This window comes from Gracilinanus agilis, chromosome 1 (assembly GCF_016433145.1).
Source record: "Gracilinanus agilis isolate LMUSP501 chromosome 1, AgileGrace, whole genome shotgun sequence".
NCBI classification, from domain to species: domain Eukaryota; kingdom Metazoa; phylum Chordata; class Mammalia; order Didelphimorphia; family Didelphidae; genus Gracilinanus; species Gracilinanus agilis.
The window spans coordinates 140,887,745-140,914,464 of NC_058130.1; the positions used below are offsets into that span (position 1 = coordinate 140,887,745).

Genomic DNA, 26,720 nt, shown 5'->3' on the forward strand with positions numbered 1-26,720 from the left:
TTCTTTCTTTCCTTCTTTCTCTCTTTCTTCCTGTCCTTCCTTCTTTTTCTTTTTTCCTTCTTTCTCTCTCCCTTCCTTCCTTCTTTCCTCCTCCTTTTCTTCTTTCTTTCTCTCTCCCTTCCTCCCTTTACTTTTCTTTCTTTCCTTCTTTCTTCCTTTCTCTCTCCCTTTCTTCTTCCTTCCTTCCTTCCTTCCTTCCTTCCTTTCATTCTTTCTCCTTTCCTTCCTTCCTTTTCTTTCTCCCTCTCTTCCTTCTTTCCTCTCTGTCTCTCACTTTCCCCCACCTTTCTTTTACCCCTTACCTTCTCTCTTAGTATCAGTTCTAGGATGGAAGAGTGGCAAGGGCCAGACAATTGGAGTTAAGTGCTCATGGTCACACAGATAGGAAATGTCTGAGGCCATATTTGAACCCAGGTCCTTCCACCTCCAGAACTGGAGTCATTTTTCACCTTCCTTGATGATTTTTTAGTGGTGTCAATCTTGGCAGGCATCATTTTACAGAAAGAAATTGAGGCCCAAAGAACACAACACACTTAGAACTTTCTTAGAAGTCAATCTCTAGTTCAATAAAGGTGGGGAAACAAGCCTAGGGAAGTTAGGAAGACCAAGTCAAAGTCGCATACTTAGTGACAAAACTAAACTAGAGCCCAGGTCTAATACTCTATTTACTACTTCATAATTTCCCATGTTCTGTGTCCCCACCCAAACCACATATCAATAGGGGTAGAGCTGGAATGAAAATCCAGGAGTCCTCATCCCAAGTCAAATTTTAAATCCCACCTTTTCTACTAATGGAACAGGATATCTGTAGATCTTTACCCGAATATTGTGAACATGTCCAGTGACCAGATTTGGTGGTTCTTTATTTAATTTGTTCATTTGACCAGACTCATACCTATCTTTCAAGACCCTACTCAAATCTCACCTTCATGCAGAGCCTCTCCTCACACTCTCAAGCCGGTGACTTCTAACCTTTTGGAACTTTGACAACATTGGTATCTACTTCTCTTTAGGCTGTCATCATCCATAGTCTGGGATCATTTTCCCTTCCACAGATATTGTCTCCTTAGTTTGAATGAATGATCTTTGATGATGGTAGGGGGATCCAATCCCACACTCTTAGCACTTAAAAACAGCCAAGCAGGGGAATAGTTAGATGGCTCAGTAGATTGAGAGCCAGGCCCAGAAATGGGAGGGTTTGGGGTTCAACTTTGAACTCAGGTACTTTCTAGCTATGTGACCCCGGGGAAATCATTTGACCCCAATTGCCTAACCGTTACCACTCTTCTACCTTGGAGCCAATACATACTATTGATTCTATGATGGAAAGTAAGGGTTTTAAAAAACAAAGAAACAGACACCCAGTTAAGCAATAGTAGGAGCTCAGAATTTAGATTTAGGCAGATTTAGAGTTGGAGTTGAGGAAACTGGGGAAAGTGACTTGTTCAAGATCCTACCAACCAGACCCTTCTGACTCTAGATCCAGTATACTTTCTTGCCTTTTTTTTTTTAAACCCCTACCATCTGTCTTGGAGTCAATACTGTGTACGGGTTCCAAGACAGAAGAGCAGTAAGGGCCAGGCAAGTGGGGTTAATTTCCCAGGGTCACACAGCTAGGAAGTATCTGAGGCCAATTTTTTTTCCTTAAATTTCACTTAATTAATTAATTTACAATATTTTCCATGGTTACATGATTCATGTTCTTTCTCTCCCTCCTCCAACCCCCCTCCTGTAGCCAATGTGCAATTCCACTGGATTTTACATGTGTCATTGATCAAGACCTATTTCCATATTATTAATATTTACTCTAGGGTGATCATTTAGAGTCTGCATCCCCATCAAACTATGTGATCAAGCAAATGTTTTTTCTTCTGTGTTTCTACTCCCACAGTTCTTTCTCTGAATGTGAATAGTGTTCTTTCTTATAAGTCCTTCAGAACTGTCCAGGATCATTGCATTGCTGCTAGTAGAGAAGTCCATTATATTCGGTTGTGCATCCATTTCTGTGTACAGGGTTCTCCTTGGTTCTGTTCTTTTCGCTCTGCATCAATTCCTGGAGGTCTTTCCAGTTCACATGGAATTCCTCCAGTTCATTATTCCTTTGAGCACAATAATATTCTATCACCAACAGATACCACAATTTGGCCATTTCCCAATATCGAAGGACGCCCCCTCATTTTCCAATTTTTTGCAACCACAAAGATCACAGCTATAAATATTATTGTACATGTTTTTTTCTTTATTATCTCTTTGGGGTATAAACTCAGCAGTGGTATGGCTAGATCAAAGGGTAGGCAGTCTTTTAATGCCCTTTGGGCATAATTCCAAATTGGCTACCAGAATGGTTGGATCAATTTGCAACTCCACCAGCAGTGTATTAGTGTCCCCATTTTGCCACATCCCCTCCAACACTTATTATTTTCCTTTACTGTTGTATTGACCAATCTGCTAGGTGTGAGGTGGTACTTCAGAGTTGTTTTGATTTGCATTTCTCTAATTATAAGAGATTTAGAACACTTTTTCTTGTGTTTATTGATAGTTTTGATTTCTTTATCTGAAAATTGCCTATTCATGTCTGAGGCCATATTTGAACCCAGGACCTCCCATCTCTAGGCCTGGCTCCCAATCCAATGAGCCACCCCACTGTCCCTCAGTATACTTTCTATAGCAACAAAAGGAACCAAAGGGAAACTTGTTCCCGCCTCTGCTTACTCTCCAAGCAAAACAGGTAAATTCCACCCTAGCGATAAGGTCAGAAGAACAAACTCCATTGTTCTTGAACTATCCCTGTTTCCAGGAAAGCCATATGTCCTATCCCATTCTGGACTCTTCCAATTTCTGAAGACCTCCAAGCTATACTTTATGGCAGGGGAAACTGTCAAAAAAAGAAGAAGGAGAAGGAGAAGGAGAAGGAGAAGGAGAAGAAGATCAAAGAGTCCCAGGAGCCTTCATTTGCTCGCTCTGGGAGGGAAGGGCCTCAGGTGTAATCATCTAGGGTAATCCTCTCCATTTTAGAGATGAAGAAATGGAGGCCCAGAGATGGAACTTAACTAGCCCAAGGACACACAGTGAGCTGGTAGCAAAGCTGAGATTGTAATCCTGATAACTTCCAGTTGAGTGCAATATATTGACTTTCTATGTTGGCTAATATTCAACAGGGCATTTTTCAAATGTTTCTCTACTAAGATCATAATTTTTGCATGCACAAAGATAGCATCTCGACCCCCTTCTGAGAGTCTAACAGGCTCTTTTATGACTGATTGAGTATATTTAAATCTTGTTTAAACTGACAGTCACCAGATGAGTTCGCTTCACCTCGTGTCATCTTTTCCTGTTACCTCCTCTTTCCAACCTTAAACAAGACAAAGACTGTGGGCAAAATCTGTTTCTGAATGGCTAGTTGAGTAGAGCACAATTGCAACCTGAATGTCTGATGGCTGTATTGCTCTTCCAAAACTCTGGCTCCAGCCAGGAAGGGCCAGGGGCCCCTTTAACAGGCCTGAGAGTGGAAGGGAGGGTAGGGGAAGCCCTGGGCCCTCCCACTACAAAGATCAAAAGTGGGGTAGCAGGACAAAGGGCCCGCCAAGAATCTGCCCTTTCCAATCCATCAGCAGAGTCCTCAGAGGTCTGGGTCCCCACGGAGTGATTTCCTCTGACATTTAAAGTAAAAAAAAAAAAAAAAAATCCCAGTGACCCTGGAGTCTGACCTATTGACCCAAGAGGCAGATCAGAGGTGCCTGGCCTGCTCAGAACAAGAAACAGAAGAGAAAAAAAAACCACAAAAACCCTACGTTCCGGGCCAGGGCACTGAGGGAGTCATCACGGTCCTCTCTCCTTCTCCTTCAGCTAATGAGAGAAGGAAGTCTGGCTCCAAGCCTGGATCTCAGCGAGCTCAGACGGGCCCCCTTGCCAGCTCTTCACCTGGGCAGCCTACAGCTGTGCTGGCTTGAGAGGATCCTGTAAAATGGGCAATAAACCGTGTCAGGATCTGGGAGATAAGATGAGACGGGAGGTGGTGTTCCCTCTAGAGCTGAGCTGGGAAGAGTTAAAGGGAGTTACCGAAGTTTCCTTTCCAGCCATCTCTGAAACTGGTTCTAGGAAAGCAGGCTAGATACGCTCCCCAGACACCGAGACAATGATCAGGGCCCAGATCTTTATACTCGCTGCCCCCTGCCTGGGGAAATACCTGGAAGCATCTGAAGGGTCCTCCCTGGCAGGTACTCTGCCTGCTTCTATTTTTTGGCTGGAAAGGCATTTGAGGGGGCGTCACTTTGCTGTTTCCCCCTATGATCGTAGGAGCTCTTTACCAGGCTGGGAGTGTCTCAGAGGCGACCTCAGAGATCATCTCCCGTTTCCAAAATTCGTTTCTACTTGCCAGAAGTTGTGCTGAAGACCAGAAGGGGACATGGCTTGAGACTCCAGTTAAAGAGACTATTTCTGTCCTCAGATCAGGGATTTTGCTTGGAGAGAATCGATATAATTCAGAGATTTCCAAATTAGAGTGTGCCGGGGTTAGGGAAAGGCTCCCAAAGGTTGGAAGAGGGCAGGGGAAGAAGGGATAATGGAAGGAACAGGAATTGAATGTTAAATGTTAAATAAGAGATCATGCATCGGGAGTGAGCGATGATAAATAAACACAAGCGTTACTGGCTTTTATGGCTCGATTAAGGATAGGAATACGTGGAGACAGGAACCAAACCTGAAGCGTATGGGAAATTCCTGGGTGAGGAAACTCCATCTCCCAATGCAGGCTGGTACCTTCTCGGCCACACGACGAGTTTGAGAGTTGCCTCCTTTACTGAGAGGTTGTGACCTGCCCAGGATCGTTCAGTGAGTGTCTGAGGCAGGACTTGAAACTAGAGTCTTTCTTGCTCTAAGGACAGCTCTCTCCACAAGATGTGGCCTTCTGTGAAAATTACATTGAGAATAAAATGTGTGTGTGTGCATGCACGCATACACAATCCTTTCCCCATTTTTCTGCTGAGATATTTTAGTCATGTTAGACTCTTCTTAACCCTATTTGGGGTTTTCTTGGCAGAGATATTACAGTAGTTTGCCATTTCCTTTTCCAGGTTATTTTTTAGATGAGAAAATGGAGGCAAACAGGTGAAGTGAGTGGCCCAAGGTCACGCAGCTATTGTAGTCTTCCTGACTTTAAGGCCAGCACTCTATCCACTGCCACACTTTGCTACTCTAGCTGCCATTAGCTAAGCACATGTAAATGAACTACAGAGGAAAACATGTTAGCCATTAACTTTGACTTCTTCCTCAGAGCTATCTTGGTAGAAAAGCCAAAATGCCTGATTTTCCCTTTTCACCCTTTCATGGAGGAGTTCAGGGATCACATTATACACAAAGATTGGTCTCAGGAGGAAGAACAAGCAAAGGGGTTTGGATAACCTGCACACATTGATGTCCCCTGGGTAAAGGTCAAGATTGGCCATATTAAGGCTCGATCTAGAGAGGAGAAAAAAAGGTGAAGCCAGGGTCCCCCAAATTAGGGCAGCTTTCCAAGGAGAGACAGGGAGAACCCTCCCACCAAATCAGTCTTAAGAGCTTCAGCAGTGTGTACATAAAAGGACAAATTTGTATCTCACTTATTTGTGAAAATCTCTTTTGGGGCATGGAGTCTCTTCTGTTATTGTGCTGATGTAGGCAATAATGCTGGGACTGCCTTTTTTTTTGGACTCCGACTGACACTGGGTTCTTGGCTGAAATGTACTCTGATCTCAAGTGCATTACATCTCACCAAATGTACTCTCATGAGAAATAAAGAAACCCAGGCATGTGATTCATCCGAGGTCTCCCATGATGTCAGCAGGTCGGCCAATGCCACAAGCGAGGGATCTTGACCCCTGCGACCATCGCTCTCAAAGGCCAGACCACCCTGGTTAGCTCTGGCAACCTGATAAACAGGGGAAACTATGATAACCTTGTGATGTTGCTTGGATTCCATCCTTTTACAGCTGCACATGAGTCATGGAAAACATTCTCTTCCCAAACTCATCTGCTTCAGTTAGCCCATTTCTGTACTTCACCCCTTGCCCTCCCTGCTAACCCCTACTTGTTCTGTTACCATCGACAGGGCAGGAAAACAGGATCTCTCCTGTGCCTGCTGCTCCCTGAGCACCTGCATTCACACCAGCCTTTGTTTAGATGGTTCCCAGTGATCAGAGATCACAGGGCATTTTCAAAACTACCCCAGGCATCAGCCACTCTGTCCTAGGAGAATGTTTATTTACTCTTTCTTGATCAAATTTCTACCCTTTTTATCTTCCCACTCTGCAGCTGCTATCGGATTTCCGGCACACACAAGCATCAGTGTTTTCCCCCGACCCAGGAGGGTATGGGAAGAAAAGAATAATTAGAAAAAGGCGTACTAACCCAGAGGAAAAGCCCTCAACTAGACAAGCTGGTAGATCGAAAAATCTACTCAACTCTTGTCTAGGACGGACCACACAATGGGTTCTAGCTAGAGTAAGCTGTCCTCTACTTCTACACTCATTATCTTCCTTCTTGCCTGTTTCGAAAGCTTTTTGGAACAAGCATTAGCATTACTTCTTTGGCTGGGAGCACCGAGTCACAAAAACTAAACTAGACTATCGGTGGCAGGATTAGAATGTACCTACCTGACCTCCCAGCTGAAGCCCAACCATAATGGTGGACGTGGAAAAATTTCAGTCTCACATAAGCCACAAGAGGACCGGGGGAAAATAAATGTGAGTTGAATGCTGCAGGGTAAGTAGAGGTCAGGGCACTGCCAGAATGGCATATTCGAGATAGGGGACTCAAGAGAGGCCAGGGTGGTAGAGTCTGCATCTATCAACAAAGCCCTCGGGGTCAATTAAGTGGCCACAAACCAGCTGTAACTCTATAGCTCTGATTGTGAAACTCAGACGACCACCCAGGGAGAGAAGTTAGTGATTGGGGCCCCTACAACTGGCACTCACTGGGAAGCCCAAGTATTTTCACTCCCACTGTTTTCAATATGGAGTCAAAAGACCTTAGGAGTTACCTAGAGAAAAAGAAGGACAACAACTCAAAATAATTTCTGCAAACTTGTTGGTTGTTTAAAAACAAGGAGACTTTAATTTATATAAACAAAACATGTATATCACAGTTGAATTACATTTACTGTACAAAGAAATAAAAAGTCAAAAAGAACACAGGAATGGTACAAGTGTCAAAACAGCAGCTAAGAATAGTGTTGATATCATAAATGCCAAAACCATTCAATTCCTCCACCCCTTCTCCCCATCCCACCCCACTCCCAACTCCCAAGTCAATTTTGATTTTGTTTCAAACTTCCAAAGAAAAGAGATCCCATTTTGGCTAGGTGTCTGCAGGATCTTCCAGGTTTGACTTTTAGCAAAGAGAGGCTAGGGAAAAGGTCAGAAATGGGAGAAACAGAGGTTATAATGAGCCTAAACTAACATCTCATTTCCCTCTGTTGCTATAAAAGGCAAGAAATCCAATCCTGTCTCCACATAGCCTACTGCAGTTAGTGGATGGGTATTCCCCATAAATCAGAGGATGATAAGGACTCAGAATTCCCCAAGAGGCAGTGAGAGAATCTGTTCCAGAAAAGGCTCCCCAAGTCCAAGAACAATAACTCCTGTGGTTATCCCAATTCACTCATTAACCCATGTTTCCCTCAATATTCAGTTTTGGAGATGATGATTGTCTTCTGCTCCACTTAATTTGATGAGTTGATGGCTATGGGGTTCTTAAATACTAGCAGCCTTCATTTCCTAGCAAGGCCCACTAGGGGACCCTTTGCCCATAAAAGCTAAGCATATTTTACTCTGCTCATGAATTACATGGCTTTCTAAAACTCAGTGGGACTTGACTTGGGAAATTTATGTTTGTGATTTGTTATGGAATCTTTAAAGAAAGGGAAAGGAGATGAGGATGCAATTGATGCCCTGAAAGATGTTCCTGGCCAGCTACCAGCAGTTGTCCGTGGTTGCTGAGGGCAGTCTATATGCTCTTGGAAAGGTAGGAGTGGCTGCTGTGTGTGGCCACACCAACACTGAGTTGGGAAGAGGTAGAATACAGCACCGATGTGACTCAAGCCCAACACACCTCCCAGGCACAGATGTGGATGAAACAGAACTCAGTGGGAAAGGCTTAAGAAGAGCTGTGGGAGGAGTATGAGAATCAATCACAACTTGAGGGAAGTGTCAAAACACAATAGGACGGATTTTTTTTTTTTTTTTGGTCACCAGTCTTTTGGTGACTGGGACACACATTTTGTTCTTAGTTCTAGACCAAACAAAAGAAGCTATTTCTGTAATGTTATAATATTTACCTTCCAAATTTGTTCCACAGTATCAAATGAGTTGATGACAGATCTATTAAGTGTTGAAAATTGGTACCCTCGGTTCACAGTGCACCAGGATTCACAGATTACCAGGAACACAAATCAACCTTGCCTGTAAACCAGCATCAGGGCTTTGCGTAGACAGGAGAACTATTACACCATTCAATGATATAGGACAGTTTCAGATGGCTATTATGCTTATTCTATTTTCTGACTGGCAGCAGAGAAAAGCAGGGTTTTTTTTGTTTTTTTTTTTTTTTAGGGAAAAGGAGTGACAAAACTATTAGATTAGTATGCTGAGGCTATTGGGAAAATCAAGTCAATTTTCTGCATAATTTACAAAGAATGCCTAGCAAGCACATTTATAGCTCAGAAGATGGACAGTGTCTATTACTCTAAGTCAGATGGAGTCCAAGAGTCCAGAATTATGGACTTGCCCTCTGCAAAAGATAAGGATAAAAGCAGCTCTACTAATTCTAGGTTTCCCTTAATCAAATCAAGTATTTACCACTTTCTAAATAGCTTAGGGTCTTTCATTCTGGCAAATGCTGGCACAAGTTTCATCTAGTAAGGAACATGTGTAAAGACAGCAGGGAATTTAAAGAGGGAATGATTTCCATGGCCAATTTGGAGCAGCACATTTCCCTAGCAACAGGAAACACTGGGTCATGGGAGAAGGGAGCACGTCAGAAAAGTGTTCAAATAAAGGTACACTGGGGCAATCCCTAGATTTTTTCTCACTGAAACTTTTCAGTTTGGAGGCCTGCTGAAACTCTCACGATGGGTGAAAACTGAAGGAATAGAGCCAATGGGTTGGGGAAGCTGTAAACAGATGAAAACCAAAGTGACTCCAGGATGAAAGCCTGTGCTTCTCTCTAAGGGCACACCTTCCAGAAAGGCCAGCTTCGAGTGGTTGTGCTTCTACTCTCCTGCTATGCTCATGTTACCCAATACTGTAGGACAGAGGGGAGGAGACTCACAGGTACAAGTCAGTCCAGGTGAATTCAGCACAACTACCAAAAAGCAGGCAGAGGATGTGCAAAACAAATCAAAGCAAACTCTCAGTCAGCGTTCCCCTCTCTTCCTACTGGCGTCTTCGTTTAATCCATAACATTCTTCCTGTTTTCCCATTGGGGTGAAGTGTACTCAAAGAAAGACCATTTCAAACTTTAACAATAAATTCCTTATTATCTTTGTGGAAAGAGTACTCAAACATCAAAAATACTTGCTACTGCAAAACACCTGTATCAGTTCATAACTTTCCTTAAAGTGTTTTCATTTCCCCTTAGCAAATGCACTAGGAATGAGTGCAATGCTTTATCACATGGCTGCATAAAGGTTTCCCTGACTGCTTTTTAAAAATTTACCCAAAAAAGTGAGATATTATATATACTTCTATATAAATAAGTGAAAAAGGCAGGCAAAGCTTCCTTTACAATCCTTAACAGCCAGCTCCCCAAGAGCTTTTTTGGCAATCACAGTACTATCCACTGCAAACTTGCCATAACTCCAGACCCTCTCTGTCTCATTTTTTTGTATTTTAAATCAAGGACCTCTATAGCACCGGCGATTCATTTATGAGTTTATGGGTTCATGCTGTAGCATGGGTTCCCCTCACCACACACCCTATACCTCTCTAGTCTCTACTAATACATTCCTTTTGAGACTAGCTAGATAAATTGTTTTCCTTCCCAGCAATCATATATTTTTTCCACCCCCTCTTCTGTCTAAATGAAGAGGAAAATCCCAAACCTCTCTGGGTAGGGTGTAGGGTCCATGGCTTCCTTGCCAATGACATGGGATCCAGCCAACCCAAGACTCCAAGCACACCATCAGGAACATTCCCTAAGTGAAATACCCTGGTAAGAGAGTAACCAAGGAATAACAGCGGGATCCATTTTTTTCTTTTTTCTTTTAAGAGAGTTGAATGTGCAAACATTTGTACATGGGTGGGTGGGTGTGGGTGTCTTTACGCTCACTGAGTTCTTCATTTTGCTAAGAGATCTTGCAGTTGCTTCGTGAGCAGTTCTGTGGGGGGCTCTGTGGAGGACGGATAGATTTGGACCTCTTCAGGCTATTGCCTTTGCTGCTGCTCCCACCCCCACTGCTAGCCAAGGAATATGAGCGTCCATGCATCATCACTGCATTCATCCCATTGGCCATGGAGAAGGATTTCAGATGACTTTTGATGGTGACAGGCAGTGGAAGCTTGTCAATAAGATGGACTGGGGTACAGGAGACAATTGCTCGACAGCAAAGGTCCTGTAAACTGAACACTGGAGGAAACAGAAAAGAAAGTCAGCTTTTCCTGGGGTTAGAAGGTTACATTACTGGTATGTAGTAAAGATGACCTGTTGTTTCTTTGTAGAATTAGCAAATGGGCATCAAAATTTATCTCATCAAAGGGAAAGAATTTTAAAATACTAACAATGAAATAAAAGAAAAAAAACCAAACAAGAATTTAACTCAGAGCAGTGGTATGTGAAAATAACAAAGAAAGTTGTTCTTTGAATATTAGGAACATGACGTCATAGATCTGGAGCTAGAAGGTTCAGCTAGTCAAACTCTTTTTTACAGATGAGGAAAATGGAGCCAGGAAATGAGTTCAGGCCCCTTAATTCCACTGTCTGCTTGGTACTAGGCCTTGAAACAAAGTTTTCTGAAATTCAGACCAGTGTGCTTTGTGCTATGACGCCATGCTGCCAATGGAATATCCCTTCAGCCCACTTACAAAAAGGAATGAAAAGCAACAGGCCAGCTTCGACTGTCCACTTGATGGCACCCCTCTCTTTTTGGTCTGTCCAACAATCAACAGGACTATTAAAAATTATTCTTGGCTCTGAAAAGAGTTGAGGATGACACTGATGGAAATGACTCATTACTTTGCTGAAACAAAGAGTTTTTTGGACTTGCAGTGCTTTCTTGAAAATATCATTTTCAGTTTTCTTATCTTATTAAGAATTAATCTATATGTATAGATTATATAGAATAGTTTTTTTGCAGCAAGCCATAATAGGTCATAAGATCTTTTCTAGACTTAAGGAGCAATTGCTTACTGGAAAAATATCAGCCAAGTATTTTTTCATGTAAAAGAAATCATTTTGAGGCAACCCTCAATTCTAAATTAATCAAATATTGTTGATTTTATTAAGGCTCAAGTAAACAGACAACCTGTGTGCTGCCACCTAGAGGAAAATGGGATTACCTATTAGTGTCAAGCCAAAAAGGACTTCAAATTAGGTTAGTTCAATTTTGCAGCCTTCTTACAATTTAAGAGGCCTTTAAATTGGATTGAAAGTGTCAGTCTCTAGCTGTGTGACCTGGGCAAGTCACTTAACTCCAAGTGTCTGTCACTATTCTGTCTTACTGATACTTAGTGTTGATTTTAAGATAGAAGGTAAGGGTTAAAGAAAGAAAAAAGAAAGAAAATGCCACTCATTAGAGGTAGTCCTTGATTTTTATAGTAATACATTCCTGGAAAGTGAATTATAAATATAAAGCACATTTTATTATTATTTTTTAAATTTTAATTTAATTTTCATTTTCCTCCATGGTTTCATGATTCTTGTTGTCTCCCCCCTCCCAGAGTTGACAAGCAATTCCACTCGGTTATACATATTATCATTCAAAACCTATTTCCTTATTATTCATTTTTGAAATAGAGTAATCTTATAAAGCATATATTATTTTCCCATGGGAGCAATGCTATATTTGGAGATTATGCCCCCAATCAAAGATCTGGCAGTCAAACGGTCATAGAGTTTTAAGCTGGATGGAGCCTTAGATTACCTAGTTCAATTCTTTCTTTTTACAACTAAGGAAACTGAGGCCCAGAAAGGTTAAGTGACTTTCCCAAGGTCACACAGATTTTTTCTTACTACAAATTCCATGCTTTTTACTATACCATTGAGACATTCAACAATATCAAAAATAAAGGTGTAATTATGAGTTTTTATAATTTTAGACAGCAAAATGTACTGTACAAATTGGTTATACCTGAGGTGCCAATGTACTATACAGATTCACTCAGAACATAAATATACAAGTTTACTATGTTAAAAATTTGATATAAAAAAGTATGCTCATCATAAATACACATCAATCAATCAATATCGCTTTTCTTAGAAATTAGGGTGGGGAGTAAGGTATGAATTATATGGTCCATGGCTCTCCTAGCGGTGTGACTATGGGCAAATCACCTAAACCCAAATGCCTAGCCCTTATTGCTCTTCTGTTTTAGAAATGATACTTAGTATTATGTTGAAGTTAGAAAGTATGGGGTTAAAAAAAAGCTAGGAAAGGGCAGTTTAATTGATGCCTCTTTTTCCCTTGATAACTTTCCTTGTCATATGTATTCAGAATCACTTGAAATCAGAGGGCAGACCTTAGAGCAGTGAGGGCAAACCTATGGCACAGGTGCCAAAGATGGCAAGTAGAGCGGTCTCTGTGGGTGCTTAGTTGCACCCCTCCCCCTGCCCTGTGCCTGATAACTTTTTTTCACATCACCCGTCCTCTGCCCAGCAACCTAATGGGAGCTCACAGGGGGTAAGGTGGGTGGCTCACAGGTGGCAAAGCACTTGGCCATTCCCCTCCCTGATCTCTACACTTGCTGAGGACATTCCTCACTTCACCCACCCCTCTACCCAGCAGTCCAATGAGAGCATTTTCTCCCATTGGATAAGGCAGGGCAGGACATACCAAGTACATGAGGGAAGGGATATAGCACTCCATTTTTAAAAGGTTTGCCATCACTACCTTAGAGGTATACTTAAAGTAAGGATCATTTTACATTTAAAAAAAAAAGTTGTTTTTTTTTAATATTTAAATGTTAGGAACATTTACACTAAAGATCCCAGTTAAAAAGGTTTGAAGTGTAAAAGTCACTTGAACTAGAGACACTAAGTCTCTTTTGTTTTGTCTCTACTTCACTGCCTTTCATACTCTCTCCCCACTGGCCTCAATCATCAAGTACAGATATGAAGGAGAAGAGAACTCAAAAAAGGGCAGCCTGGGGACTCTATTTGGAGGGGTGTAAGAAGGGCCGCCCTACTTCTTCCTTTGGGGAAGGTGAAGATATTGTACATATGTCTGTGGATCTCAGAGCTGCTTCTTTTTTCAATTTAATATTTTAAAAACACTTAGTTGAAGAGACTTTTCTTTACATGCCTACTATCTACCAGAAGGAACAAGAATGAGTGTAGAGAAGTGATGTGTAGTAGGTATTAGATAGCACTGAAGTAAAAGAGCAAGGGAATTTCACAAAGCTGGGGCATTACTTACATTAAAGAACTTGACAACTTGTAAATTATAAGTTGCTATTGCTAAGCTGCCCTCTGGGTACCTGCAGAGAGGATTCCCCCATTACCAACCCTTATTACTATGGTTATATTAAAGTTCTCCCAAGCTTTCCTCACCTCTGTTGGGCCTCCAGATCTTCTCCATTCCATGTCGCATGAGCACAATCCGGGACAGTTCTGTGAAGGACTCGATTACATTGAAGTTGCACAGAGGGCTGACCTCAAAGAATGTCATGCAGTTCTTTTCAGCATAGGAGCGAGCTTGCTCTGTTGGCACCTGCCGCTTGAAGGCCAAGTGGAGCCGATTTCCCACCAAGATGCGGGGAACCCCGGGAGCGTGCTTTAGGAGGAGAACAGAATTCAGGCAAAGGACTTGGTAGTGGGGTATAAAGAAGGGAAGGAAATAGCTTCAGGGACAGTTTTATGACTAGTCCAAAGCAAGGATATTTTCTTGGCATTTTCATGTCTTTCAGAAGTATTAAGTTTTTCTCTTCTCTAGTTTTCTAGTTTAGTTAGATGGGCCACAGGAGAGAATAAAATAGATTGGTGTCTCAGTAGGCTATCTATTCACTGTTCTTTTCCATTAGCCTCATCAGTCTAAAATACCAGTCACTGAAGATCATGCATGGTTTTTGGAGGCTCTTCTCAAGGGCAGTAGGGATAGTAGCAGCATCTTCCCCAATTTACTCTTTTAGAAAAGACCAAGCTTTTCCTGATCTATTTCCAAAAATATACATACTTACCTCATCAATTTCTTTTATCCATCGGTCTATGCCATCAAAGGACCAGCGATTTGTGATATCATACACTAGAAGAATTCCCTATGATGGAAAAAGGAGAGAGAAGATTTATAAATTTCTGCTCTAGTCAGGGTCAAAACATAAAAAAGCATTTAACTGTGGCACTTACTTGCTTAGATTTCTCAGGGAAAAGAGATTTCCACAATCTTTGTAACCAAAGAAAAGGCCAAAAATGAAATGTAGCCAACTCTCAATACAAGCAATACATATTCTTGTCAATACATCATTCAGCTGGGTAGAGGCCACAAACAAAAACTATCCTATACTTGATAGGAATAGTAAAAAATAAGATCGCCTATTTGATTATGTGTTGTTAAAGTCCTTCAGGCAGGAGTCACTTTTTGTCAGTCTTCTTAGTGCCCTGCCCATAGTAGGTACTTAATAAATGTTTGTGGAGTTTCTTATACCCATGAAAGACTATGAAATAAGGCAGGGGAGGTATTATTACGCCAATTTTATATATAAAAAGACTTCTGGAGCTAATTTTCCCAAGGTCAGACAGTTAGTAAGTGGTGATATTTGAATTCCAGTGATTTTTCCTCTATATTATTTTGCCTCTTTTTCACCCCAAAAGAGGTAGATAAATCATGTGGCTCTAACCTATCAACATTAACAATCTTCTCTATTGATATACATAGACCAGAAGCTTCTTAAAGGTAGGGACTATTTAATTTTTGACTTTGTACTGTCAGTATCTAGCATACAGTAAGTAGGCCCTTATTAAATGTTTGTTGACTGACTGACATGAAAATGGGAGGATGTGAACCTTAACTATATTTTCTATTATCAGAACCAAATTTATACCTGGAAGAGTTGAATTCCCCCTTCTTTACAAGGAAGGGGACTGTGGGTAAGGAATATTGCAAATATTGACAGACCTGGCTGACGTGCTGGTTTTGCCAAACTGTTTTTTTCTCTTTTTTATTTTTTGTTATAAAGAATGACTCCATGGGTAGAGAAATGGGGAAGGATATATATTCAGACATTAAGAGAACAATTAAAAAAAACTACATACATAGCCTCCCTGATTTTATGAATTACTTGGCAAGATGTATAAAATTATAAGAATCATAAGGTTATGAGAAATATCTAAAAGGTACATTTTGTGCTCTTATGTGAAGTTCTGTTCAGCCTTGGTCTTACTTTAAAAGAATCAAATTCAGGAAAGAAAATTTACTGCTTAACAAATCAAGGGACCTGACTTCTTAGGTTAAAATAATTTATAGATATCATCAATCAATAATCAATCCACTGACAAGTATTTATTAAGCAGTTACTATGAGACTGGTCCTGTGCTAGATAGATGCTGGGCATAAAAAGCAAGGCTATATGTGCATATATGTGTATACATACACATAGAAAAAATACAAAATGGTTAAGGAAAGGAAGCATTAGCAGAGCCTTCTCAAAGAAGGTGATCTTGAAGGAAGCAAGGGATTCTATGAGGCAGAAATGAGTAGGGGGTTTATTCCGGAGTATAAAGAGTCAGCTTGGTGGTACTAGATAGTGTTTATGCTGCAGCTAGTGAGATCTCAGTTCAAATCTTCTTCAGACACTTACTAGCTGTGTGGCCCTGAGCAATTTAATTAGCCTCAATTTCCTCATCTGTAAAATAAGGATAATAATAACATTTACCTTCCAGAGTTGCTAAGGATTACAAAAATATAGCAGTGAAGTCCTAATTGAGAATAAATATTTTATATGTTTTATGACTTTTTTTTAAAAGCAATCCTGGGGTGGGTGTAATGGAGTGGGTAGAGAAAGTAAATGAGGTTTTGGTCATAGGTTTGGATGTCATGGATAGCATGGTAGAATGTTAAAGGGACAAGGGATTCCATTGTGCTAGTGAAGGCAGTGTTAAATAGCTTATCATGGAGTCTAGCCTGGATGGGAAGACAAGTAAAGCTAGAAGGGAACTGGCAGAGTAAGAGAAACAGGGAAGGGTCTAGAGCTGTGTTGGTGACCCCATGGCATGCGTGCCGGAGGGGGCTGCTTCCTTCTCCCTCTCTATGTGCACCTGAGGACATTTCTCACATGACTCACCCCTTGCCCAGCAGCCCAAGTTGTGAGCAGTGGCTCACATGCAACTTGGGTAGTTTGGGCACTTGGTTTCTAAAAGGTTCACCATCACTGGTCTAGAGACTAAAGTCTAGATGAGGGCAAAGAACAGGTTTACTGACTATAAGGAAATGGTAGAGGTGGAAAGCAAGGTATTAGGCAGAAAGAGCCCCAAATTCAATAGCTTGTTCAGAAATTTTGGTTTCTAAGGTCCCTTTCTAACTCTAAATTCTATAAGATAGAATAATTCTGAGAGGTTATATACTAGTGGGTGAAGGTCAAAGGAACTAAGAGGATCAAAAAATTACAAGGTCAAGGTGTTTAGGCATTGACTTGGCTATAGTTATCTTCTTTTTATAGATAGGTTAAAAACAATTTTTATAGATAGGTTAAAAAAATCATCAGTCATATACTGAACCAGTGAATGGATCAGCCAGGAAAGAATCTTCTCCAATTCCTATTTGTAAGGCATAAGGTAAGACCACACTTCCATTGTTTATGACATATTCCTAGTACCCTGAATCATCTAGTAATTGAAATGTTTAATCTATATGGCTTTTGAATACAAAGAAAAACCAAGATGAACCCCAAATCTTTCAGATTAGAGAATTAAATAGAAGGTTCCAAGTCTGTAAACCGTGTATCCACAGAAAGATTTATCAGGACATTGGGAGAAAACACTCATTACATTTTCCAAAAAATATCTTTGAAATAGCCTCTAGAAGAACTTAAGATTCCTTCTCTCTGAAAAACAAACAAAAAAACCACCACCATCACAGGATTAATTAAGAAGGAAGGACCAATGTTAACGTCTTCCTAACTCTTTTCTTAATAATTAGGAAGTCAAACCAATAGTGAGGACTTTATAGAGCTCTAACCTCTTTGGTTTAATTCTACTGGAAGGAAATTTCAGAAAAGAGTACCCAACTGTAGCACCCCAAACCATACCACCACAAACTTATTAACAACAACAAAAAAAAAGTGTGTGTGTGTGTGTGAGACAACAAAACTACATGCAACTAAAATTATAGGAAGAAAATTAACAGTTATTAATTGTTACATATATAATTTATATATAAATTAAAAGTTATTAACAATCACATGAAAAATGCTCTTAATCACTAATAGTATTAAAGTAAATCTCATCCTATCAGAATGGCAAAGTTGAACAAAAAAATGACAAAAGCTGTTGGAACTACAGAAAAACAGGCACATTTACATATTATTGGTCTACCCATTCTGGAAAGCAATTTAGAGCTACATCGGAATAATCAATTAATATTTATTAAGTGCCTATTATGTCCTAGGCATTATGCTAAATGCTAAGGTTACCAAAAAAAGCAAAAGTCAGTTACTGCCCTCAAGAGGCTTACAATATAATGGGGGAGACAACATAAACAGATATGTATAAAGTAAGCTATCCACAGGATAAATAGGAAAAAAAAATACAAAGAGAGAGAAAGCAATGGAATTAAGAAGAATTAAGGAAGGCTTCCTGAAGAAGTGGGATTTTATTTGGTACTTAAAAGAAGCCATGGAGGTCAGTAGTTGGAAGTGGAGGAAGGAGAGCATTCTAGGAATGGGGGACAGTCAGAGGAAATATCCAGGGCTGAGAGATGGATGTCTTGTTCATGGAACAGTCATTGTGCATACACTTTGATCCAATGATACTGTTATTAGGTCTATATCTCAAAGAGATCAAATTGGAAAAATGACTCATATGAATAAAAATACTTGTAGTGGCTCTTTCTGTGTGGCAAAGAATTGGAAACTAATGGAATACTATTAGTTGGGGAATGGCTGAACAAATTATGATACAATAATATAATGGAATACTACTGTGCTGTGAGAAATGATGAAGGAGGTAGTTGCAGAGAAACCAGGGAAGACTTATATAAACTGATTCAGAGTGAAGTGAAAGGGACAAAGAAAACAATTTATACAATAACAACAAAAAACAACTTTGAAAAACTTAAAAAACTTTAATCACTGCAATGACCAAGCATGATTCCAGAGGATCTATGATGAAACATGTTCCCCGAGGGTGCAGAATGAGATATAGTTTTTGGATATGGCCAAGGTGAGAATTAGTTTTGCTTGACTGAATTATTTATTACAAAGATTTATTTTTTTCTGTTTTCAGTGGTGGAGGAGTGAGAGAAAATAGATATTTATTGGGGAAAAAAAACAACACAAGAAATTATAGTTGTTTTCAAGGGCTGGGAGCATTCATGGAGATATATGATTCTATAGCTTAAGATTCATATATTAAATTATTCCCAGACGAGAGCAGTATACTGGAAGATGCTCCAGAAAAAATACACACAAAAAAAGATGAAGGTTTTAATGCTATAAAGGGAAAGAAGGGAATAGGCACTGGACTCTGTCTCTTTTTGCCATTCTCTAGAGTTACATATTCTCATACACTGCAAGAAAAGTTTCCTTGAGAGACTAGAAAATAAGCCTGAGCAGTCAGCTGTTCACAAGTAATTAGCTGCTACTGCTGCTGGAAACAAAAGGTTCCATATCTGAGATGCAGTGATATTTTTTTCTAATTTAAATTTAAAAAAAAATCAAGCTATTACCTTCTACACCTGGTCTGGTTTTTCTACACTTGATTTTAGCCAAAAGGCTGAGAAGCAATCTAGTCTGGTTTTTCAGTGGATATAAGAGGGACCTTGTCACAGAAATAAGAAGACATTTATATAGTGTTTTAATGTTTGCAAAGGGTTTTAAAGAATTTATTCTGTATTTAACAAATACCAAAAAAGAACATTTCCATATACAAAGTAGGCAAAGAAAAATGTATTAAATGTGAGATAACAAATCTCTATTATATATAGCTTGCTTTAAAAATGTAAGCATAGCTTGAACACACGGGTCAATGGGGATATGATTTGGGATGTAGACTCTAAATGACCACCCCAGTGCAACTATCAATAATATGGAATTAGGTCTTGATCAGTGTAACATGTAAAACCCAGTGGAATTGCACATCGGCTATGGGGAGGGGAGGAAAAGAACATGAATCATGTAACCATGGAAAAATATTCTAAAAAAATAAAAATAAAATATGATTTCAACAAAAAATGTATTTTCTCAATTACATGCAATAATTTCAACACACATTTTCTGAAATTATAAGATCCAAATTGTCTCCCTCCCTTTTAGGAGATGGTAAGCAATTTGACCTGAGTTACACCTGTATTATCATGCAAAACACACATCCCTATTGGTCACTGTTGTAAAAGAATACTCATAAGAAACCAAAATCCCCAAATAAAACCATAAATAAACTAATATGAAGGATAGTATACTTTGATCTGCAAAAAAAAAAAAGTAAGCATATAACAACTGCACATATATAACTTATCTCGAATTGCTTGTTTGAGGAGGGGGAAGGGCAGGAAGAGGGAGAGGATTTGGAACTCAAAATTTTTAAAAAGCAAATGTTAAAAATTGTTTTTACATGAAATCGGGAAAAATATTCTTTAAAAATGTAAGTATATACAAAAATTCAAAATATTATTTTCAAAGCCATCCTGTTTGTTTCCTTCTGAATTTCCTTCTGTTCTTTTTTATTCTTTTATGTATTTTCAAGATGTTTCAAATGAGCCTTTGTCTCTTTCTTTCCCCCATCATTATCCCCATCCTACCATGAGTTCCCCTTCTAAAAAAAAGGGGAAAAAGAAAAAGATAATCCATGTGACAAACAGGTACAGTTAAGCAAAATGAATCCACAAATTTGCTATTCAAAAATGTAAATCCCACTCTATACCTTGGATCCATCACTCCCTGTCAGAAGGTGGGCAGTATACTTCATAATAACTCCTCTAAGTCATAGTGGTCATTGTACTGACAGAAGTTCTTAAGTTTTTTTTCAAGTTTCTATTCTTAAGAGTCTTGTAGCTACTATATAAATTGTTGTTTGGTTCCTTGCAAAGAGTTTTATGTATGCTATTTCATTTGGTCTTCACAGTAACACTATGAGGTACGTAGTACAGGTTAGAAGTTACTATAAGTGATTTGTCCACCACTGCACAGAGTGTAAATAAGAGGTATGATTTGAAAAAACACATTTTTCTGCCTCTAAGTCTAGTATTCTCTTTCCACTATTGGTCTTGCTTCCCTATATTTTTAAAGACATTGCCTCTGTAATCTTGATTTGAATTACAGTAGATAGAACGATTTCTCTTATAAACTAAATATAAGTGTGTGTGTGTAGGGATGGTTCATGTGAATTCAGTCTATAGATTCCATGATAGAATAAAGTTCTCTGGGTAGGGGAACAGGCTTCTAAAAAATGGGAGTAAGAGAAAAGAAAGCATGGAAGACCACTAAAAGAGTCATATCACTATTTTTCTTCTTTAACCCAGCTTTACCTGGAACTTTCATTTGTCCAGAAGAGGGAGAAAGACAGTGTTATTCTTTAGCCATCACCCTCCTCTAAATAAGACTAATGTGATATTTTCCTGTTGTATTTTCAGGTTATTTTTCCCCTCTTACCATTAACTTTTTTTTTTAACCCTTAACTTCTGTGTATTGGCTCATAGGTGGAAGAGTGGTAAGGGTGGGCAATGGGGGTCAAGTGACTTGCCCAGGGTCACACAGCTGGGAAATGTCTGAGGCCGGATTTGAACCTAGGACCTCCCGTCTCTAGGCCCAACTCTCAATCCACTGAGCTACCCAGCTGCCCCACTATTAACTTTTAAGTTCATTGAAAATATAATGTATATTTCAATACTAGTAGCAATGATGATAAAATATATATCTTTATTCTGATTATGAAAAGATATCTCCAGAATAATACAGTTTTAAAGCTGGAAGATTATTTAATCTAACTTCATCGTTTGTGCAAATGAGGAAACTGAGGCTTAAAAGAGGGGGGAATCCCAGGAAGAGCTGATTCTCTTAGTCCAGAACTGTTCTCATGATAACATAGGCAATAGTATCATTTATAGAATACATTTCTCTATGAAAAACAACCAAGATAGATACTCCTTTGAGATAAGAGACTACATCTTATACTTATCCATATCCTCATTTCCGAAAACATGAGCACTGATATATGTTTCATCACGATGATGATGAGGATATATTTATGTGATGAAGAGTCTGAGCTTTGCTTCTTTTTAGGCTTTGGCCAGGTGGGGTACTCTACATGCTTCAATGCCAATTCCAAAATGGGTTAGCACAGCCACTCTGTAAGCCAGCTGTAAGTTCTTGGTAGCTTGGTCCACACACTGAACTCTTCCCCCAGGGGCACTCTGGGGATATTTATGCAGAGGTGTTTCTGGGTTTTCAAACCAGAAACTTAGAGAATAGGATGTCAGTCACTTCAGGAGCATTTTACTGTGAAGCCTTCCAACAGTTCAGTGGATTAAGATTTGCTACAGGGACTTTTCTGTTATATCCCTCAGAGACCAATTACTCTGAATTTCAGAACTTTAGGATATTTCTACTCTGCCATGGTATCATATTCCCTTCTCTCTTCCTATGCCCCAAATATCTGAAAATTTACACTATGTCTCAGGAATAGTTTTCTGTGAAACCAGCAGTGTTAACTAGAAAGAGTCATCTACAGTCAGTGAAAAAAAGATGAACAAATTCTTCATTATATATAGTTCAAGGAACAGTTTAGAAGCAGAAAAGTAGATATACCTTACAATTTTCTCCCATCCTGTAATTCTCCTTTGAAAATTGAATTCAAGAAGCTGAAATAAGAGTAAAGATTCATGCTATTTTCTCCACAACTCCATTCAATATAGTTTCAAAATTGTCAACTACTTAACTTCTCTATTAAAAAAGGGAGGAGGAAGAAGAAAGTATAGCTCAGCTTTCAAAGATGACTTTTCCTTTTGGAAAAGATTTTTGTACTCTCTTCCCCTCAAAGTTTCCTCCAAATTCTGGGAAATTCATGTCAAGTCCCTAAGATTCCATTAAAATGTAAGAGAACTGACATAAATCCACCCACTATCTATCTATATCTATATCTATATTAGATATCCAAGGCAGAAGAGTGGTAAGGGTAGGCAATGGGGGTCAAGTGACTTGCCCAGGGTCACACACCTGGGAAGTGGCTGAGGCCAGGTTTGAACCTAGGACCTCCTGCCTCTAGGCCTGGCTCTCAATCCACTGAGCTACCCAGCTGTCCCCCACACTTTATATTTTTCTATGCACTAGCACCAAACTATTAACTTAGTATGGTCTAGGCATATGTATAGGGTACATCCTCAAAGAAACCTATTTAAAACTAGTTGGCTGTAGAAACATTACTGCTTGGAGGGAAACTTGTGACCCAAATGCTGAAGATGTTGGAAAAAGAACCATAATTGAGGTGGAATTTAATTTAAAACAAACAAACAAAAAAAACAAACTTTATACCTTCTGTCAGAATCAATAGTGTGCATTGGTTCTAAGGCAGAAGAGTGGTAAGGGCTAGGTAAAGAGAATTAAGTAACTTGCTCAGGACCATCTCTAGGCCTGGTTTTCCATCCACTGAGCTACCTAGCTGTCTCCAAGGTAGAACTAAATTTTAAAATGGGTTGGTCAGTTTATTCAAGCATCTCTCACATATTCCAGATACAGTCTATAGTCATCTCTGATGAAAATGTCTCTGGTGCCTAACCTCTCACTTCTTATCTTAAGCACTTTATCTGTTTTCCCCTCCCTTCAGCTATCTTTTAGATATAAGATTAGCCCTTAAAAGATTTTTTTGCCACAATAAATTGGCAGTCATTTGATAATACAGTAATGCTAGTTCCTCTCCACAAGCCTGCCTTAATTCCTAAAGCCAAGTATAACTGGAAACAAATCTTATTTTATGGAACATAAAGGTTCCTGTGGCCATTGAGGTTTAAAGCAGAAACATTTGGAAAAACTGAAGGCAAATAAAAGGTGATAGTTAAAATACATGAATACTTGTCAGAATATGGCAATACATGGTAGTAATGTAGATATCCCTAGATGTTCCCAAGGAATAATTTGAAGATAGCCATAGGTAGTCTATAGTTAACAAATACTCAGAAAAGTTTTACCAGAAGAAACTTATTAATCACCTTAAAAACAACATGATCATCCATCTATACAACTAATTTATTTATATTTTCTTTAATTATGTTTCCATGTATTCAATAAATCAACAAGTTATTGTTAAGAATTCCAAACCTACCACACCTAAATGGATATTATTAGTTCTTTTAATGATTTATATTTATGATAATAAGTCTTGGAGAGTTTTGTTTGTTTTTTTAACTTGATTTATCCCCCACCCCCAAATGAATGGGAATTTCTCTTTCATCTTTCCTTCCCTATTAAAAACAAAAGAAAGATAAAACAAACCCTGGTAACCAATATGCATAGTTAAGAAAAGTAAATACTGGCCATGTTCAAAGATGTATGTCTCATTCTCTACCTTAAGTTCAGAGAGCACCTTAATCTCCAAATAACTCTTTTCATTCAACCAGTGGTTACATGAAGCAATACAAATAGCACTAAATCCTACCCCATTAAAGTTGGAAAACATAGCTGAACTAGGCCATATATAGATAAGCCAACAGGGATGATCTTTGCTAGAGGCAACACAAAATTTCAAAGTTTTATATATATATATATCTTTTGAATAATTGGTTATTAAACATTTATCAGCACAACCCTTCATGCTGAACCTATCAGGAATGAGGAGAAATCCCAGCAGACTGCAAGCTTCATAGGGGCAGGGAATTTGGTCAATTTTTTTTAAAAATTATTTTAAACTATATTTAAACATTTTTTTCATGGTTACATGATTCATGTTGTCTTCCTCCCCTCTTCCTTTCCCACTCCCGGAGCTGACAAGCAATTCCACTGACTTATACATATATTATTACTCAAAACCTATTTCCATTATTTATATATATATATATTTAACTCTCAGTCATTTGTATATATATATCCACACTTCTACCATGAACTTTCCTTTGTAACAAAGGGAAATAAAATCTGTTAAGCAAAACCAATTGACTATGGCAGAAGGAACCTTAATGTTCCATAAGAGCATATCTGACAATGTAAGCAACATTCCACATCTACTGTTCCCTTACCTTTCCCACTGAAAGGAAGATGGGATATAAGGCAACAATTTTTGAAAATGCTGAGAATTTTATTCTCAAACTATATGAAAGGGGAGTGGGAAAGAGTCTAAATGTTTAGAAAAGTTCACGGACACCAAATGTTTGCAAACATTAACTTTTTAAATAGAAAAGTCAAATGAGAAAATACCACTAACTACCAACTCATAGATCTACTTTCTCATTTCTACAAAATCTTTTAAGGATAATCTATACATATATCAAGAGTACTGCTGATGAAAATATGAAAAGGAAACAGATTATCAAGTAGTTTATGTGGTATTTGGACAAAATGTCCAAATAGCACATAAAGAGAAAAAAAGAGTTTCACCAGCATTATAGATTTGTTCTTCAATCATCAATAGAATTTTAGAACTGAAGTTGGAAGGGATCTCATTTAAACAAGAATATCTGACAAGGTATCACCTGGCCTTTGCTTAAAGATCTCTTATAAGGAGGAGCCTATTACTTTGAGGAAGCCAACTCCACCTCTGGATAGCCACAATAGGAAATTTTCCTTATTCAATACTTAATGTTTCTCTTTGCAAGGGTCAACTAAAGAAGCCCCTCTTCCACTGGAGAGCCCTTTGAATACTTAAAAATTAGTCTTCTGCTTTCCAGGCTAAACATGTTCTGGTTCTTACCTCTGGGGCTAAACCTTTTCCAATGGATAATTCTTCAAATATTTTAAGAAAGTTCTATTGCCTCCCCAAAGTCTTTCCCTTTTTCTCTTTAGTTACACAATTGGCTGAAAAGCACATAGAATACAGGATCTCATGGTGCTCATTCTTTGTTGAATGCAAGGAAAGCAACTGATTCAGTAGAGCAAAAAGTAGCATTAGTACTCTCTCTTCCAATAAAGTTTTGCACATGCTGTTATATGTGGGTACTCTTATGTGACTGCTGTAAGTTTACCACAAGATTTGAGTTGCCACTGATGTATGAATTTCTGCCAAGTTCTTAGTGTCTGTTAAAAGTTCAAGTTTTTCTTTTCCTCTTAAACTTTTGCAAGAATCCTTGGTGTGCAGATTTTATCACCATTTCATCCCTCCCAAAATAATGATTTCTTCAAAGTTGCTCTTGCAAAACTGGAAGAAACTGCTAAGTATAAGTATCCTACACAAACAATATGTACTCTTATAAATAAAGATTCCTGGAAATATCTAAAAATAGAGATGACTTGTTTGAAAGGTCTCTGACTATTAAATATCAAGTGAGGCATAAAACAGAGATAAATGCTTTCCAAAGGTCTTTGCCCCTGTCATGGATGATATTCAAAGCAGATTCCAAATGGAAGATTCCAAGATGCCCCTGTTTGTTGATAACATTGTAATGAAGAACACTATGGGGCCTGATTAGTGAAATCTAATAATTACTCAAAGAGTTGGTCCTAAGAATCCACAAAGAAAAAATCAAAGTAAATATAACTGCCTATTGCTCAGTCAACGCTTTTTCATCATCATTCAGATCCTGAAGTTGGATAATGAACTGGACCTAGAACTGAAAAGGAGGAAGAGAATGGGTTGAATTTCATTTAGAAGATTGAAGTATTTTTAATGCTTTTCTCTGAGGAAAAAAAAGCATATCTTTTTAAAAAATTAACATTCTTCTGGTAATACTGTATCGCTGAAAGTCACAGAATAACAGTCTCTGAAGAACAGCAGTTTAAGGTTAGCCTCAAAGAGATTGAGAGGTACATGGCAGGCATGAAGAGGCCATAACATATTGCTAATGAAAAATTACACAGGAGAAGCAGTTTAAGGGCTATCATCACAGAATTATCTACTTAGCAAAGAAGAACTACTCATGTATAAAAGCAAGGTATTACTGATGGATAGCTTGAATGTTCCAGTGGTATCATACAATATGAAGGGACCTAGAGGAAGGCTCTTTGCAAAAGGTAGATTCCCTTTAATTGATTTCTGGGAGAACAGGGACAAGAATTATTTAGGAAGACAGAGTGTAATGCCATTTGCACTGCTAGAGGCAGTAGCCATCACTGATAAGATTATAGATTCACTAAGTACTACCAAAATGTTTCTGTCCAGTCCATTCCTTTGGTTAGGGTGCTAATAGACATCTCAAACTTAACATTTCCAGAACAAAACTCATTTTCTCTAAACCCTCCTCTTTT

The 26,720-nt window shown here is 38.9% G+C and overlaps 1 protein-coding gene across 1 annotated transcript in view; it reads right to left on the bottom strand.

Annotated features, from left to right (window-relative positions):
• Positions 1 to 7,062: 7,062 nt before the first annotated feature.
• Positions 7,063 to 26,720, bottom strand: part of RAB40C (RAB40C, member RAS oncogene family) — a 106,818-nt gene continuing 87,160 nt past the window's right edge. Inside the window, exons 5-7 of the mRNA XM_044657575.1 lie at positions 14,364 to 14,441; positions 13,738 to 13,960; positions 7,063 to 10,599 (exon numbers count right to left, since the gene is read on the bottom strand). Coding sequence (XP_044513510.1) covers positions 10,319 to 10,599; positions 13,738 to 13,960; positions 14,364 to 14,441 — 582 coding nt within the window. The 3' untranslated portion in view covers positions 7,063 to 10,318. The remainder of the gene's footprint in view (positions 10,600 to 13,737; positions 13,961 to 14,363; positions 14,442 to 26,720) is intronic.